Raw genomic sequence first — 15,625 nt, 5'->3', positions numbered from 1 at the left:
GCCCTGTTCAGCGACGCAAAGTCCTCTTACCTCCTGGACAGCACCCATGGCGGCTACTAGCCACTCGGCACTTCCGGCCAGCAAGCCAGCGCGGCAGCAGCAGCAAGCAGAAAGCAGCAGTAATCTTTCATCTGTCTGTCTCTTCCCCCCCCCCTTTTCCAAAACCCTCATTTTCACAATAGACTCGCACTTTTCGTTCTTGCGCTCGAGATTGCCGTCCTTCCCATGGACAGCCAGCCAGCGCCTAATGGGCAGCCTGCATTACCGCCCAGCACATCCGTTGCGCGGAGAAGTGCTAGATATGTGTATGCTGGCATGGGAGGGGATTTGCGTTCGCATTGTGCCGACAAAGGATACTGCCGCGTACGTGCTGCACTCAGGGCGAGCTTGAAAATTTTTCTTCAGTAACACACCGCCGCCAAGTGTGAGCCGCTCGCCCATACCGACAGCTGGCCAGCGACAAGCGGGTGTGTTTGCAAGCCCCTTCAGCCGTCATGGGGAAAGGGCGTGCTTTTATTCTACGCCCGGCCAGCTCCTCTTGCCTTCAATTTTAACGCCATCTACCTGCACACCTCCTTCCTGCTGTATTTCCAGGAGCCGACAGCGACGTCAAGAAGACTCAGCCCGCGCTTGAATCCGAAGTCTCAAACAGCAATAGCATAGGCTCGGAGTGTATGTAATTCGCCCCTCAGCCGAGCCAGCAAAACCACCCTCCCTGGGCTTACACTATTCGACGTCAGACACGTTGCAGGCCGTGAGCTCTAGCCAACTCTCTCCTCTCTTTTTCCCGGATAGCTTGGAAACCCAATTGCAACCGTTTCTCTCTCTCTTTGTTCAACTGCCTTTTTTTTTATTTCGCAGCTATTTTTCAAGCTTATTAGCAGGCGAACAGCATGAACAGCGGAACCCCTGCTGAGCCAATGACGGCCTCAATTCCAGCCGGGGCAGCGGCAACAGCAGCAGACCCTGCGGCGAGCCACACGCCTAGCGAGAGCTTTATCGACGAGCCATACTCTGTCGAGCTCTACGACTATCTGCGCAACACGCCCAAGCGGTACAACTACATGCTCACCCCAGCAGCCCGCAAGGACATCCTGCACAAGGTGTCCTGGTATCTCCTATCCAAGGACGATCGCCTGGCGGACCTGGTCCCGCTGGACGAACGAACAGGCGGCGCGCCGCGGGAGGAGCTGCAGGATGAATTTGAGACACCTATTGAATATACTGAGGTCAGGCGCGGACAGCCGTGTGGGCATGTGTTTAAGCGCGGCGAAGGCGTCTATAGATGCAAGTAAGTATTGTTCTCCCCCACTGACCTGAAAGCCCCGACTATTGTTGCAAAGACTGTTTAAGCGCGTAGAGCAAAGGGGCTGCGTATGCATTTCCCCCAGCTACGTGTCTGCCTGCCTGCCTGCTGGCTAGCTTGCTGCTTTTCCAGCAACTTCCCCTCCCTCCATCCCATTTGCACTGCTTCCGAAAACGCACAATATGACGTGCACGTCTATCCTTCATACTCTTCCTACCCCAACAATTGCTGACTGTCGCAGTCGCAAATGCAGGCGAGGTGGTAGGAGGAGATGAAGCGCATTAGACATGCAGCAAGGCAAGCGCTTCCCCAGGCTCTTATCCGCTCCTATCTACCCACTGTCGTACTGATCACGTACAAGCAAATGTATTTTCGCTGGCTAGGAACTGTGCCATGGACGATACCTGTGTTTTATGCACACGGTGCTTCCAGGCCACTGACCACACGGGTCACGACACCTCATTCAGCGTAAACTCGGGTACAGGCGGCTGTTGCGATTGCGGCGATCCCGAGGCGTGGAAGATTCCGCTGCGCTGCCGCCACCACAGCAGTTTCGAAGAGCTCGACGAAATCGGCTTTGACCCTATCATCTCTTCGGCCGGAGCGCCCTTCGTTCCTGGCTACAACAACCACAACGAGTGCCCAGTAAGCGTCAGACGCGCTATCGAGCTGACCATTGCAGTGGTACTGGAGTTCATTCTGGAGACGTTCTCCACATCGCCAGTACACTTGCGCACTAGCTTTGACGAGCGATCCATCATCGAGGATGCGCAGAGTGCGAGCGAGGCACTGGGAGATCCCGAGGTGCAGACAAAGTTCGCCATCGTCTTGTGGAACGACGAGGTCCACTCATTCCAGGACGTCATCGATCAGTGCACACAGGCGCTAGACTGCTCGCCTGTGGAGGCTCGCAAGATCGCCGAGACAGTCGATGTCAGCGGCCGCGACGTCCTGCGGGTCAGCACATCGATAACAGATCTTATCGAAATTGCGACGTCCATGGTCAATGTGTCGCTCTGCATATCTATTCGCGCTGCCCGCGACGTGTTCCGTGAGCAGCTGTCGGCGTCGCTTCTCATATGGCTTCGCGACCTGGCGTGCTGCAAGTTCCGCCCGCTTGCGCGCGTCTTCCAGGGCAAGGTCAACAACGAGATCCGCTCAGAAATTAGCCACCAGCTGTGCTTGCGTTGGGAGGCGCCATTCCGCAACAACTATTTGGCAGACATCCTCTTCAAGCAGTACAGCTACGATATCCGTCCGATGGACTCCGACACAGAAGATGTGTATGCCGATGGTGAGCTCGATGACGAAGAGTACCTTGATGAAGACGACGAAGAGAGCGTCGACGACGAAGGCGCCATTACACAGGACGAGAGCAACGCAGTACAATCACCCGCAGGCGCAGCAGCAGCTCCGGGAAACGCAGCCTCCCAGCATGCACATGCTACTACATCTGCTGCGGCTGCTGCTCAAGAAATAGGCATGGTGGTTGATCTGTCGGATGCACAGGATGCCCAGATGCGGGGCAGGAGGCGGCTCAGGTCAGACAGCACCGACTCGCTGAGGCAGCAAGGCGAGGAGCGCGGCAGCCCACGCAACTATCCGCAGCCCGGTGCTGTACACGGGCGCAGTGATAGCGACGCTGGGGCCCCTCCTCCCAGCCTCTGGCTCAATGAGACGGCTGGTGGCACTGGCGTTCCATCCTTGCACGCAGCTGTTGGCGCAGCTGTGGATGCCGTTGACGCAGCACGATTGTCGCTTGCCCGCTTTATGCAGCCTAACTACATGCCCGGACACCCACAGCACTCGATGGCTCCTGGTGCGTTTCCAAGCACAACGTACCTGTCCGAGGACCCGAATGCAGATCCGACGCACTTGCTCATGGCCACGCAGATTGAGAACGCACCACAGCAGGACCCAGATCGGGCATATGATCACGCGACGTCCCACGCCATCAGGCGAGTGCTGCGTGGGTGTGGGCAGCAGCGTCTGGACTGGTTCCTCATTTTCGATCTACAGCTATGGAAGGAGGTGCGGAGCGGCCTGCGTGAGCTGTACATGGCCACGCTGATGCTTGACGGCCGGTACAAGATGAAGATTGCGCTGACCTTCTCGCGCAACTACCCACGCCTGTCCCGGGCGTTCCTGACGCAGGACCGTGCCCCTGAACACTCGGTGCTACTGTTCTCGGTGCAGCTGTTTACTGCCCCGACGCTCTCGGCAGAGCTGGTTGACCACCACCGGTTCCTCTACATAATACTGAGCGTGCTCAAGAGGTTCTTTGTCGAGCCGACGCCCGAGTTTTTGCGCCACCAGGGTGTTGTTCTGTGCGATACAGAGTCGTTCCGTAACCGCCGGTACTTCCATGTGTTCCACGACATGCGCTATCTGGCCGGCACACCACAGGTGCGCAACTGGGTGTCGTCCCAGCACCAGTTTCTGGCCACATATGTAGGCTTCATTGGCCTCTTCCAGGGCATGAACCCGAATCGCCGTGCAGTCCTTCAGCACGTCGAGTTTGAGGCCGACACATGGGTCAACGCGTTCAACGTCACCCTGCAGGTTGCCAAGAGCTGTCGCCAGTTTGCCGAGTGCTATGGCATCTCGGCGCGGGACCTGTTTTTTGCCATGCGCGGCACACTGCGTGCGCTACGCCATTCAGTAGCGCTGATGGCCGAAGAGAACTGTGCTGTAATCATCCGCACTGCGCAGATGCAGGGTCTCTTGGGCCCCGAAGCTGGGCATACTGTCAACACAGGCGGCAACCTGGGCGATGCTATGCCGCTCGTTGCTGAGGCCCACATTCGGTCGACCATGTGGGGCAGCCAGTACTACATCGTCAAGTACGACGTGGCCTCTTGCCCAGTCAGCTTCCACCACCCGCTGCACTGGTTTATGGCTGAGCTGTGCCAGCACGTAAAGCTGCTGTCAGAGGACATTGCGCGCGAGTACGGGTTTGACAGCATTCGCCACATGATCTTCACCGCGTTCAATGTCTCATACGACAGCGCACTCGAGGGCCCGACGGACGCAGCCATGGATGACTCTGGTGCGGGTTCATCGGGCAGCAGTGGCGCTGCTAGCCGCGCAGCACGCTCCCATAGACGAATAATGACCCAGACCGACATTGAGCGGGCCCAGCACGAGCTCCTGCGTATCCTTGACTACCCGATTCGTGTTTGTGTTGTGATGGCGCAGATCCGCGCCGGTCTCTGGGTGCGCAACGGCTATGTGATCCGGTCGCAGTCGCACCACTATCGCGAGGTGTCTCTTCGCGAAAACACGTACGACCAGGACATTGTCATGATCCAGTTCTTCCTCAGCATCTGGCCGGATACCGACCACATCCTGATGGCCTTGCTTGACCGCTTCGGGCTCTATGACTGGTTCAGCGGCCAGCCACATGTGTCGGAGGTGTACGAGCAGTCGCATCTCCAATACATGGTGGAGGAGTTCCTGAATGTGCTCATTGTGCTGGTGTCGGAACGCCATGTCGCCACTGGCAAGAATGCGCTGGATCTGGCGCGCCGTGAGATTGTGCACGGATGCCTGAGCCCGATCGCATACTCGGAGCTGTCAAAGAAGATCCCCGAGCGCTTGGCTGAGCACACCGAGTTTGACAATCTGCTACAGGAGATGGCCGAGTACCGCTCTCCCGTCAGCATCATGGACTTTGGAATGTACGAGCTCAAGGACGAGTATCTGGACGAGGTCGATCCCTACTTTATCCACTACTCGCGCAACCAGCGTGAAGAGGTTGAAGAGCTCCTGCACGAACGACTGAAGAAGCGCTTGCGTCGCAGCGGCGGGGACCCTGATGCCGTGCCTGCCTATATCCCGCCCAAGCTTGACCCGATTCGGTTTGGTCCGTTCCAGCGGCTTGGAATGGTGCTCCATACGCCCCTGGCATGCCAGGTGCTCTTCAACGCCCTGTACCACGCGACAAACACGCCAAACCACTACATGTCCGAGACCATGGTTGACGAGGCGCTGCAGCTTGTGGTGCTCGCACTCGAGGACGGTCGCCGCGGAGCCGTGGCTCGTGAGATCGGCGGCCCAGATGTCAATCCAGACGGCGAAGAGGGCAACACCCCGAACCGCGGTGGCCTGTGGAAGTACGCCCTCGAGCAGGGCTATCCAATGTCCAAGGGCGGCAAGCCAATGAACTTCCTGGCTCTGGTGCTGTCGCTGGGCCTGCGGTCTGAGCTGAAGCAGTGGAAGCCCAAGCTGGACTACATCCTCAAGCTCTTCCGCGAGGGTGGGCCGCGCGTCATCAGCTGCATCGACGAGTACTACGCAAGCCTCGAGTCAACCCCCCTGGGTAGCCATGTGCTGAGGACGGCGCAGGACGAGGCCAGCGCTGCCGAGCGCAAAAAGCAGGAGGCAAAAGCGCGCCAGGCGGCGATCCTGGCCGACTTTGCCAACCGCCAGCAGAATTTCATGGCCCAGTTTGGCGACGAGTTTGACGACCTGACTGATGAGGAGGATATCGACAAGGCAGATGACGTAGTCGAGACCTCCGCTGACAAGGGCAAGGGGTCCGATATGAGCCGGGTGCACAACTCGCTGTGGACTACGCCCGGCGGAACCTGCATTGTGTGTCAGGAGGAATGCGATGGCACAAAGCCGTATGGCATTCTGTCGCTGGTTCAGGCGTCGCGTGTAGCGCGCACTGCACCGCTCTCTGACGTTATCAGCGTCACTGATATCCTGGGCATGCCTGGTGGTCTCGACTGCGAAATCAACGATGCGCCAGCCATTGCACCACAGACCCCCGAGAGCTCCATGTCAGCGAGCAAGATCAGTGCGCAAATGCGGCTGGCCGACCAAGCCGGACTCAATGGGCAGGTCGCAGCTGGAGCATATGGCGCGCCGTCCGGCCTTAAGGGGTTCCCTGTGCTGTACCACGAGCGCGGGATGGTTGCCAATACCTGTGGCCATCTGATGCACCTGCGCTGCTTTACCCAGTACTACCAGGGAATCGAGGCTAAGCGCCAGAATCAGCCTACGCGCAACCACCCAGAGAACCCGCACCGCAAGGAGTACCTGTGCCCGCTCTGCAAGAGCCTTGGCAATATCCTTTTGCCCGTCTTGCCCCACGTCGGCGACTACGACCCTCTGACAATCACGGACCAGAACCCGGAGCGGTTCGCAGTACCGGCCAGCCAGCGCACCGACCAGGCCACCGCCGAGTTTGAGCGCTGGCTGCAAGACGACTGGCGCGAGCTTGGCGAGACGATTGTTGCTGTCACCAATGGGCGGACCTCGTCCAAGATCGCCCCTGTACTGAGCGGTGGTCCGGGCTCGCAGGCTGAAAGCAGCTCTGGATCCGACCGTGAAGGAACCTCGCAGGCCAGGACGCCGTCGTCGTCTACTCCTGCCATTGGCGCGGCGGCAGCGGCAGCACCAGGAGGCTCAACACCCGAGGCACCTGCGGGATTCCGCGCCATGGGTCAGACAGCTGAGGATACCCTAGCCAGCGGCCTGATTGCGTCGCTTCGGAACGCAGGCGGCTTCAGCTTCAACCTGCCTGAGGGCCTGACCGAGTCCCTGCCGCGCAACCTGGATCTCCTGCGTGCCGCCCAGCATCTGCCAGGTGGCTTCGCTGCTGTTCAGACTCTTCTCCAGCGGTTCCTGCAACCCAGCACGAATGCCGCCTTCTCGCTTGTCCCGGGCTCTGAGCGCATGGTTTTACCCCTGTCGCAGTATGTGCGGTGGATGTTCGGCATGCACTTTGCCGACACACATCATCACCAGCGCAGGCAGGCGCATAGCGGCACTGGCTCGCACAGCGGATACTCGACTCCTGAGGCCTCTGGCTATGACCAGGCGTTTGCTGCTGGAGGACGGCACATGTTTGCACAAAATACCGAGGCGCAGAGCCGTGCTGCTGCTGAAAAGGAAAGCCGTATGCGTGGGCAGCTTGAGGAGTACCAGTTCATGTATACGCGCCTGTATGAGGTTGTGCAGCAAGTCCAGCGTGACAACCACGTCGGGCTGCCGTCGGTTTCCTTGTTTGAACACATCGGCAAGGGCAAGGGCAAGGGCAAGGGCAAGGGCAAGGGCAAGGGCAAGGGCAAGAGCAAGAGTGCTTTGGGTGTCCATGGCCAATATCGTGAAGGCTCGGACAGCCTTCCCTTCGACGAGGACGAGGAGTTTGAGGATGCATACGAGGATGAGGATGGTGATGAGATCGATAGCGACAGTGCTTCCTTCAATCCTGCTGCACCTGCGGGCGCATCTGCTGGCACCGGTAGTCCTATCCACAACGCTGCCCATGGCCGCCAAGGATACCTGACTGACTCGCCCTTGGCTGGGTTGCCGCAGCTGATGCAGGTCCTGAGCGACAATCTGCGCTCAATTGGCTCCGCTGGTAATGCATTGCCCAGCATCCTTGGTGGAGGCGGTGCCGGCGGATCTGCTGCCCCAGCCCATGGCGACCCCTCTGCCCCCCGTATCTTCCCGTTCGATCGGGCGGCCACGGCTCTGTTCTCACACTCGCTGGCCATCCTTGAGCTGGCACAGCGCGGCGTGCGTAACCCGCCGGTCTTTGATCACGAGGATTCGCGAAGCCAGCCGTCTGGCACGCTGGTCGATGGAGTTCCTGAAGCCCACGCGGTATTCATGCACTCGCTGGCCAAGATCGCAGAGATGCATTACCGCACTGCTTTTGGACCAGTATCCGACCTGGCCACAGGCACTGCCAGCACTGATTCTCCAGCTCTGACCCCAGCACAAAAACTGAGGTGGCTGATGTCTCAGTCGTCGCCGTTGCCGTCGCCGTCGCCCTCACCTGCTCACACCCCTGGGGCAGCAACGGCTCAGAGAGAGGCAATGCAGCAGACGCGCATGTCAATGCTTAAGGACCTTAGCTACATCCTGGGCCCTCTGACCGGTATCCCTGTTGTGCGACCGCGCGAGTCTCTGCACGACCAGTCGGTATGGCTGACCGGAACCGATGGCCTGCCGCCGCGCCCGCTGCTGATGCAAGACTCGGCATCGATCTTCACCGAGCTGAGCATGTCGCTCGTTGTGCCCTTGGGCGTCGATATCTGGCAGCTTGTACGCCTGTTCATGACCGTGGAGCTTGTCCGTGTCTGTGTTGCTGTCGGGGACAGTGTCATTGGCGAGTACAGCGGTGCGCCCAAGACACTTCGTGCTGCTCAGCACTTCCCCGTTGATATTGGCGCCAGCATCGCCAATGCTTCGAGCTCTATTCCTGGAGCTGCCGGATCGACGCGCTCACAAGCAGCAGCCGCTGCCGCAGCCGCAGCAGCCGCCGCCGTGGTGTCGGAAAACTCACACCAGCCGTGGATTGACGCCCCTGAGGCCCGCGACTCCAAGTTGCTGTCGTCGATTTCGGGTGGTACCGACGCAAAGGTTGTTGAGGCATCGGCCCCGGGCATCAACTCGCTCATTCTGTGGGTCATTCGCCAGATCCGTGGGTCAGATATGGATGAAGAGGTCTTGACGCGCTTTAGGTACAGTGCACACCGGACCACGGTGACTAAGCTCGTTGTGTCGCTGATGCTGCCGTTCTTGCGCCGTCTTGCGCTGACACTGTACCTCCAATACGGCATTGATCTGGCCCGTGAGGCGCCATGGATGCGCGAAGAACGTGCACGCGCAGCCACAAACAACGATCCCCAGATCATGGCTCAATCGGAGCCCGAATGTGTGCGTCTGCTCAAGATCTTGAACTTGCCCGAGCTGCACAAGGTGTTTGTCCCCGAGGCACAGCCTGGCATGACAGCCATTGTCAGCAACTGGCTCAAGGATCTGCGCGTGTTCCGCAGTCGCCACGGCTCGGCAGTGTCGCTGGGCGCCGGATACACAATGGCAGTGCCCGTAAGCATGCCCACGCCATACACCCTGGTTGAGATGCCTGATCGGTTCGAGGTGCTGTTCGAGCGCTCGGCCAAGGCGTTCTGTCCCCGCTGCAATAGCGTCCCAAGCGACCCCGCGCTGTGTCTGCTGTGCGGCAGCTTTGTCTGTTCACAGAGCTTCTGCTGCGAGGTTCAGGGCATTGGCGAATGCAACATGCACATGAAGTCATGCGGTGGAACCGTCGGCGTCTACCTGCTTGTCAAGAAGTGCGGCCTGCTGCTCTTGCACCATGACAACGGCTGCTTCATGTCGGCGCCGTACCTCGACCAACACGGCGAGGTGGACCTGGGGCTGAAGCGTGGCCGTCCGCTATTCATCAACCAGAACCGCTACGACGAGATGCGCAAGCTTGTTCTGACCCAGAAGATTCCGGTGTTTGTTGCTCGCAAGATTGACCAGGCGTTTGATATTGGAGGCTGGGTCTCGCTCTGACCCTGACAAAACAAAAAATTATTCTCTACGTTGTTCTCTCCTTCGATGGCTGCTCCATCTGTATTGAAAACATTCATTGATCGCTGCCTCAGTATGTCTATGCAATGTGTAGTCTAGTGCCGGTGTGCCCAATGTGTCGACATTTGGTCGTCAGATGCACTGAACCCCTGCTTGATCTTGTCTGTGTACATCCGCAGGCCATTACCCATCACGGTGATCCGCGCCAACGTCTTCTCCAAACCCTCAGCTTCCTGGGTCAGTGCTGTAAACGTGTAGCGGCCGAACGCGTGGTTCAGAATGTACATGATTCCCTGCGACGCATCCACGTCTTCGCCCTCGCCAGATGACTTGGCCCCCATGTTGCCTTCGTCCTCCACGCGAGCCGAGAGGCGTACAAGACCCTTGACACGATACACATCCTCAGCGGGTAGCGACTTGAGGAACTGCGTGAACTGGGTTGGCTCAAGCAACTGGGCTGGCTCGGTAAATTCGCGGCGGATCTCGATCAGATCAACCTCGTTGTCATGGTGCGACGTGTCGGCATCGGCGGGCTTCTCAGACAGGCGGAACAGGTTGGTATCAAGCCCAAACACCACATTCGGATCTACGCCCGCGTCCTTGTCTGCCTTGATCTTTGGCGTATCTGTGTTAAGCTCATTGATATGGTCGATGACAATATCGAGCTTGCGTTCGTTGACGAGCTCCCACTTGTTCAGCAGCACCAAGTCCGTATACTGCGCCTGCATCTTGGCTGTGTACGAGTTGTCTTCGTATCCGCAAAAGTTGGCGCAGTCGATGACGGTGAGAATTGCGTCTAGGTGGAACCCCTCGCTCTCCATCTCGCGGATTTGCCAGGCAATGGGTGCCGGGAACGCCGAGCCCGATGTCTCAACAATGATACGGTCTGGACTGTACTTTGCCTTCATTTCCTCGAGTGCCAGCTTCATCTGGCCAACCAGCACACAGCAGAGGCAGCCGTTTGTCATCTCCGTCACCTGAATATGGCTCTCGCGCACCAGGGCACTGTCTGTCTCGGCATCACCAAACTCGTTCTTTAGGAGGACGACCTTGTAGTCTGGGTCGGTGCGCTTCAAGAGGTTCAGAATGATCGATGTTTTGCCAGCACCAAGGAACCCGGTGAACACCGTGATCGGTATGACTGACGACCCGATGACTGTATGCGACTTTGGAACATGGGCAATAGCGCTGGTCATGGTCTGCGTGTCTAATTCCTCGTGTAAGCGAATTTCAAGAATAAAAAACGAGTGCTGAAAAGGAAGAGGCGATGGAGAACCACTGCTGAAGTTCGGGATGGGGGTGGCACTTTTTAACCCGAGTTTTGGCACGATCATAATTGTTGGGGTTACGATTTTTGCTGCCAGTTTCTTTGATCTGGCATCATCCACAGCACGTTCCGCTCTCCCCAAGCAATATTGCTGCGCACCACCGGCCGGCTCCTGCGGGGATCGGGTGATGTGTGCTTGTGCATAGGGACTGTTCGAGTCAGGTTTAGAAGTGCAGGAATGAGGTGGCACTGGAGCAACCTGATGTGACACGACAAGAGTGGTAAGCGAGGGATGGCAGTGCACTGCTAGTAGAATGAAACAGAAATGACTAATCGAAGGTATGAGTGATGCTCTAAAGGAGCCACATCTGGCACCAGCACTATAGCGGCTTTTATACGACCAACACTGGTGCTACGCTGGTGTATAAACCAAAGTCAGTTCATAGGTTAAGGTATATGTCATGCCGCTAATGATCCAGACATGTTGCTGAAAACAATTAGAGTGGATATGCAGGATGGTGTAGATGAGTATTAAGCATTGATCAACGTTTTTATCAACAGGACAATATACAGATGTGTACAACATGGCTAGGTGGTTTAAATATTCAAAATGAAACCCGATATTCTGCTATTTCGGGCCAAATTTGCTGATAGCAAGACCACATCCGACTAGAAATGACAGCTGGATCCCCTGAAACTGAGGAATGACATTGCCATTGGCATCTAGATATAGTGGCAGCCACTTGACAGCGGACACAGTGATCAGGAAGTTGGGCAAGAAGGTCAGACAAACGCAATAAGAAGCATGGCAGTGGCCCGGCACTCAACGCTATAGAGGCATTTATTGGTGACAAATAGGATGCATTGCTTGAATTCGCTTTAGTGCGTTCTAGTGGGATTGTACTGGCTCGCCAATCCATTGTTGATATATTCAAAGTTAATGTAGCAGCGAGAATCCTAGTATCAGCCATCTCGTCTAGCATGAGATATTGCGATGTACAGGCTGAGGCAAACCAAAGACAGCGAGGATGTTCCAGTATATCTCAAACCGCTTCTGTGCAGTAGCATCCAGGCCACTGCATTCAATTTGGCCGTTGATGGCACGAATGGTCTTTCCAAAGTCCATTGAGTCGATCACACCAGGCACAACACGGACGCGCTCACGCCAATACCAAAACGCCGTCGCCCATGCCACATTAATGTCGCGGGCCACCCAGTCGGGATCATCGATCAAAATGCTACTATCGCCATACAGTGCTAGCGACGCGTCCTTGTAGTTTTCAGGCCAACTCAGCTGTAAGCATCCTCTGCCAAAATAGTATTTGTCTTTCCGACCAAGAGGGCTTGCATAGCGTGCGGCAGCCTGCTGGTCCACCAGTGCTGCGTGCTCTTCAAACTGCGTTAATCCGCCGGTCTCGAGCAGCACATGGGCAAGAAACATGGCGAGCTCAGTTCGGGTCTGGATCCGGCCCAGACGCGAGGCGTCACGGTTGAGAATTTGGCAGTGTGCCTCTAAGTCATCGCCAACAGTGTATCCGTTGCGTATGATAATTTGACGCAACTCTGAGCAAGAAATCAGTGCTGTGGACTGTGTAGGCGTGGGATAGGATTGAAGACGTGGCGGCTGTAGCCAATTCAATAGCCCATCTGGCCTGCCAGGTCCGTGTGGTCTGTAGTGAAGGGCGTTAGAAAAGGTTGAGGCAGACTGAATGTATAGAATAGCCGCCAGTATTAGAGGCACGAATATATTCATGGATATAGTTGGTTTAGACTGGTGGAGAGTCAGTTAAAGGAAAAAAAGCCAAGAGCGCAGCATACTAGCTGACACTGCTTTGTGCACAAGTATTAGCAGGCTACACCTCGCCGTCCACGGTTTCAAGGGTCCATTCGCGTGTGGGAGTTTTGTTTCTTAGAGCTACTGCGGTGAGGTGGTTTTTGCTGCATGCACATAATTAACGATGGGACTATCTGCCACTATACTAGCTTTTGCAAAAACCCTACGCTCGTGGGACTGGAGTACAGCTGCATCTTGGGTCCAGATCCACAATCCAGTGTCTCATAATGTCCGATATTGCCAGGCAGCTATATGTGGATGGTATCTAGTGCTAGCTGATTTCCGAAAAGCCAACTCGTTTTTCACAACTACATTGACAAGCATCCTTTTTCAAAAATGCGTGTATTCTTTGCTATTGGGCTGACAAGTTTCCTGTGCTTTGGGTCGTTGAAGAAGAAATCGCTGTCGACTTCTGGTGCACTGGCTGCTGGATTCGTGGGGCTGTCGACGGCCAGTAACGACAACCTGCTCTTCACAGTGGTTCTGGTTGTGTTTTTTGTGACCAGCTCATTCTGGACCAAGTATCAGAAGAAGGCGAAGATGAAGATCGACCCTGGATTCGCCCAGGCGTCGCAGCGTGACTGGAAGCAGGTGCTGAGCAATGGCTTTGTAGGTTCAGTCATCTCGCTGGTCTACCAATACTACTTTGATGGGCGGGATGTTGCCGAGCTGTCGCTGGCGGAGCGCAGGTTCATGACCTTGCTTATCTGGGCATATATTGGGTTCTATGGGTGCTGCGCAGCGGATACGTGGGCAAGCGAGCTGGGAGCACTGAGCAGTAATTGGCCGATCCTAATCACCACATTCAAACCGGTACGTACATGTACAGCGACAGAGGCACCAAATTTGCTCATGCATGATGCATGAGCACATATTGCGGCCCTGGCCTGGAGACAAACAATGCTGCATTTGTTTACACTTTGGTGCTCACGAATATAAGCCGACATGCCGAGTGCATGTCTGTGCATGGATATAGGTGCCACCTGGAACCAACGGAGGCGTAAGCAAGCTGGGGTTATTGGCGTCGTTTGCGGGTGGTGCGGCGGTTGGACTGGCGGCGGACGTGGCAATGTGGGTGCAGTATTTCCCAGAGTACCGTTCGGGAATCCTGCCGCGCATCCCGTACAACCTCATTGGGTCGCTGTTTGGCACGCTGGGCTCGCTGGTAAGTACAATGGCAGATCCGGCCCATCGCCGGCCTCCATGTGAAGTCACTCTTGGGGAGTCTGGTCAAGACTACGTGCAGGTTCTGGAATCAGAATACGTTGGTTTATAGCTAGAGCGCGCATCCTGAGACGGGCATTCTGCGCGTGCTGGGTGGGTGGTAGAAAAACAAAAGAAGGCTGCCATGACGTTGAGTCCGAAGGGCCGCAAATCATCGGCACTAGCCGCTATTTTCAGTGCAGTGTCTGGTGAATGCGACGAACTGCATGCTGCACGTCTGTCCCTCTGACCATCGCTTGTGACCAGCTTATTTTGTTCGAGCGCGCAGTTGTAAATGGTGTTGCACTTTTTCGCACTTGTAGATCGATTCGCTGCTCGGGGCAACCATTCAGGCATCATATCTTGTTGACAACAAGATCGCCACTGACCACTCGCACACGGACCGCACGAAGCTAAAGAAGGATGCGCGGCTGATCGCTGGCATCGACGTCTTGGACAACAACCAGGTAAATACTAGAAGCCAGATGCCAAAAAATCTCGCGCACCCCATTAGGCTGATCGTGACTGACAGCCAGGTCCAATCAGGCCAGTTTCTTGGCTTGCTGCTCTGACAGGCGCGTTATTCGGCAGGTCCGATGACAGCCTTGCCAAGCGACATGGGGATCTGCTGCGTGGTTGCTAGAGCCAATGGCCTCGCCTCTACCGCACATCACTGTGGCCATCCCTCAGCTCTGCACCCTGGGGCGGCACGGACAAAGGCGGGGAATCCGCCTTGCGGTCGGAAGCGCAGGCACAAAAGCGCAAGCGTAGGCGGAGAATAGGCCATTCGGATGCGGGATGCTGGGCGCAGTTATTTATAAACAGAATAATCTGAGATTCCTCGCGGGAGCTCTGTCCGTTCTCATTATTTCTCGCATGTAGGTTAATGTGGTCGCATCGGTGCTCACGACCATCATTGCGGCTTCAATCCAGAAAATGCTGTTCTAAATATACGGCCCAACCGGCTTTCTCTCATGCGTTGCGAATACGCCGTGCATATTTGAAACAAGCGTGCAGAAACATTGAATAAGCCGCGCCCTTTCCACTGCCCGAAACGGCAGCGCTTGCGCCTTGCCTGTTGTGGAAGTATCGATGATGGCAGAAACTCCTGGCGGCTGCCTGCGCACTGCACTGCATGCATATGCAATGACATGTTGCTACTAAAGCAGGTGCAGGATTAAATAAAAGCAATATTATTAGGCGCGAGGGTTGGGAGAGGCTGTATCAGTAAGAATGAGGGTGCATAGATGTGTGCGCTTAGTAGTTGACCCCGACGTTGGATGGTGTCAGCGAAATGGCCATGGTGAAGCCTTCGTCTTCTTCAAGCAGCTTGTCAAAAGCAGTGGAGGAAGCGAGCTGGTCGCGAATCTTGCGGCGGGCTAGCGGGTCATCAACCAGTGTGGCCACGACGTGGCCCGAATCCGCATTCGAGGGGCGCAGCTGGATTGCCTGGGCCTCAGACAGGCTGCCCACGGGTGAGTCCAGGTTGTGTCTGCCAAAGGGCATCTTGCGCATCGACTTTGAGTGCGAAACCGACATGGGCGCAGCACCCACGCTCACATTCGTGTCGGCCGATGAGCGGACCGGCAGGTTGGTCGCCGAGCGCGACAGGATGTCGGGCGAGCTGGTAGGCGACAAGAGCGCCTGGGTGTAGATGTGCTGCTGGCTGAACTTGCGC

General features: G+C 56.5%; 1 protein-coding gene across 1 annotated transcript; it reads left to right on the top strand.

Annotated features, from left to right (window-relative positions):
- Nucleotides 1-852: 852 nt before the first annotated feature.
- Nucleotides 853-9,625, top strand: DL89DRAFT_252038 (uncharacterized protein; the record flags this gene model as incomplete). The annotated part of the gene is made up of 10 exons (XM_040885181.1): nt 853-1,291; nt 1,690-2,492; nt 3,228-3,992; nt 4,065-4,300; nt 4,439-5,341; nt 5,435-6,110; nt 6,168-6,460; nt 6,581-6,916; nt 7,868-8,212; nt 8,651-9,625. Exons 1-10 carry the CDS (start codon nt 894-896, stop codon nt 9,623-9,625), a joined length of 5,730 nt encoding a protein of 1,909 aa, XP_040739244.1. The 5' UTR covers nt 853-893.
- Nucleotides 9,626-15,625: the final 6,000 nt, after the last annotated feature.

The sequence above is a fragment of the Linderina pennispora genome, assembly GCF_002104995.1.
Source record: "Linderina pennispora strain ATCC 12442 chromosome Unknown DL89scaffold_98, whole genome shotgun sequence".
Taxonomy (NCBI): Eukaryota; Fungi; Kickxellomycota; class Kickxellomycetes; order Kickxellales; family Kickxellaceae; genus Linderina; species Linderina pennispora.
Note: the sequence above shows the minus strand (reverse complement) of the source record. Positions and strands in the feature narration are given on the sequence as shown.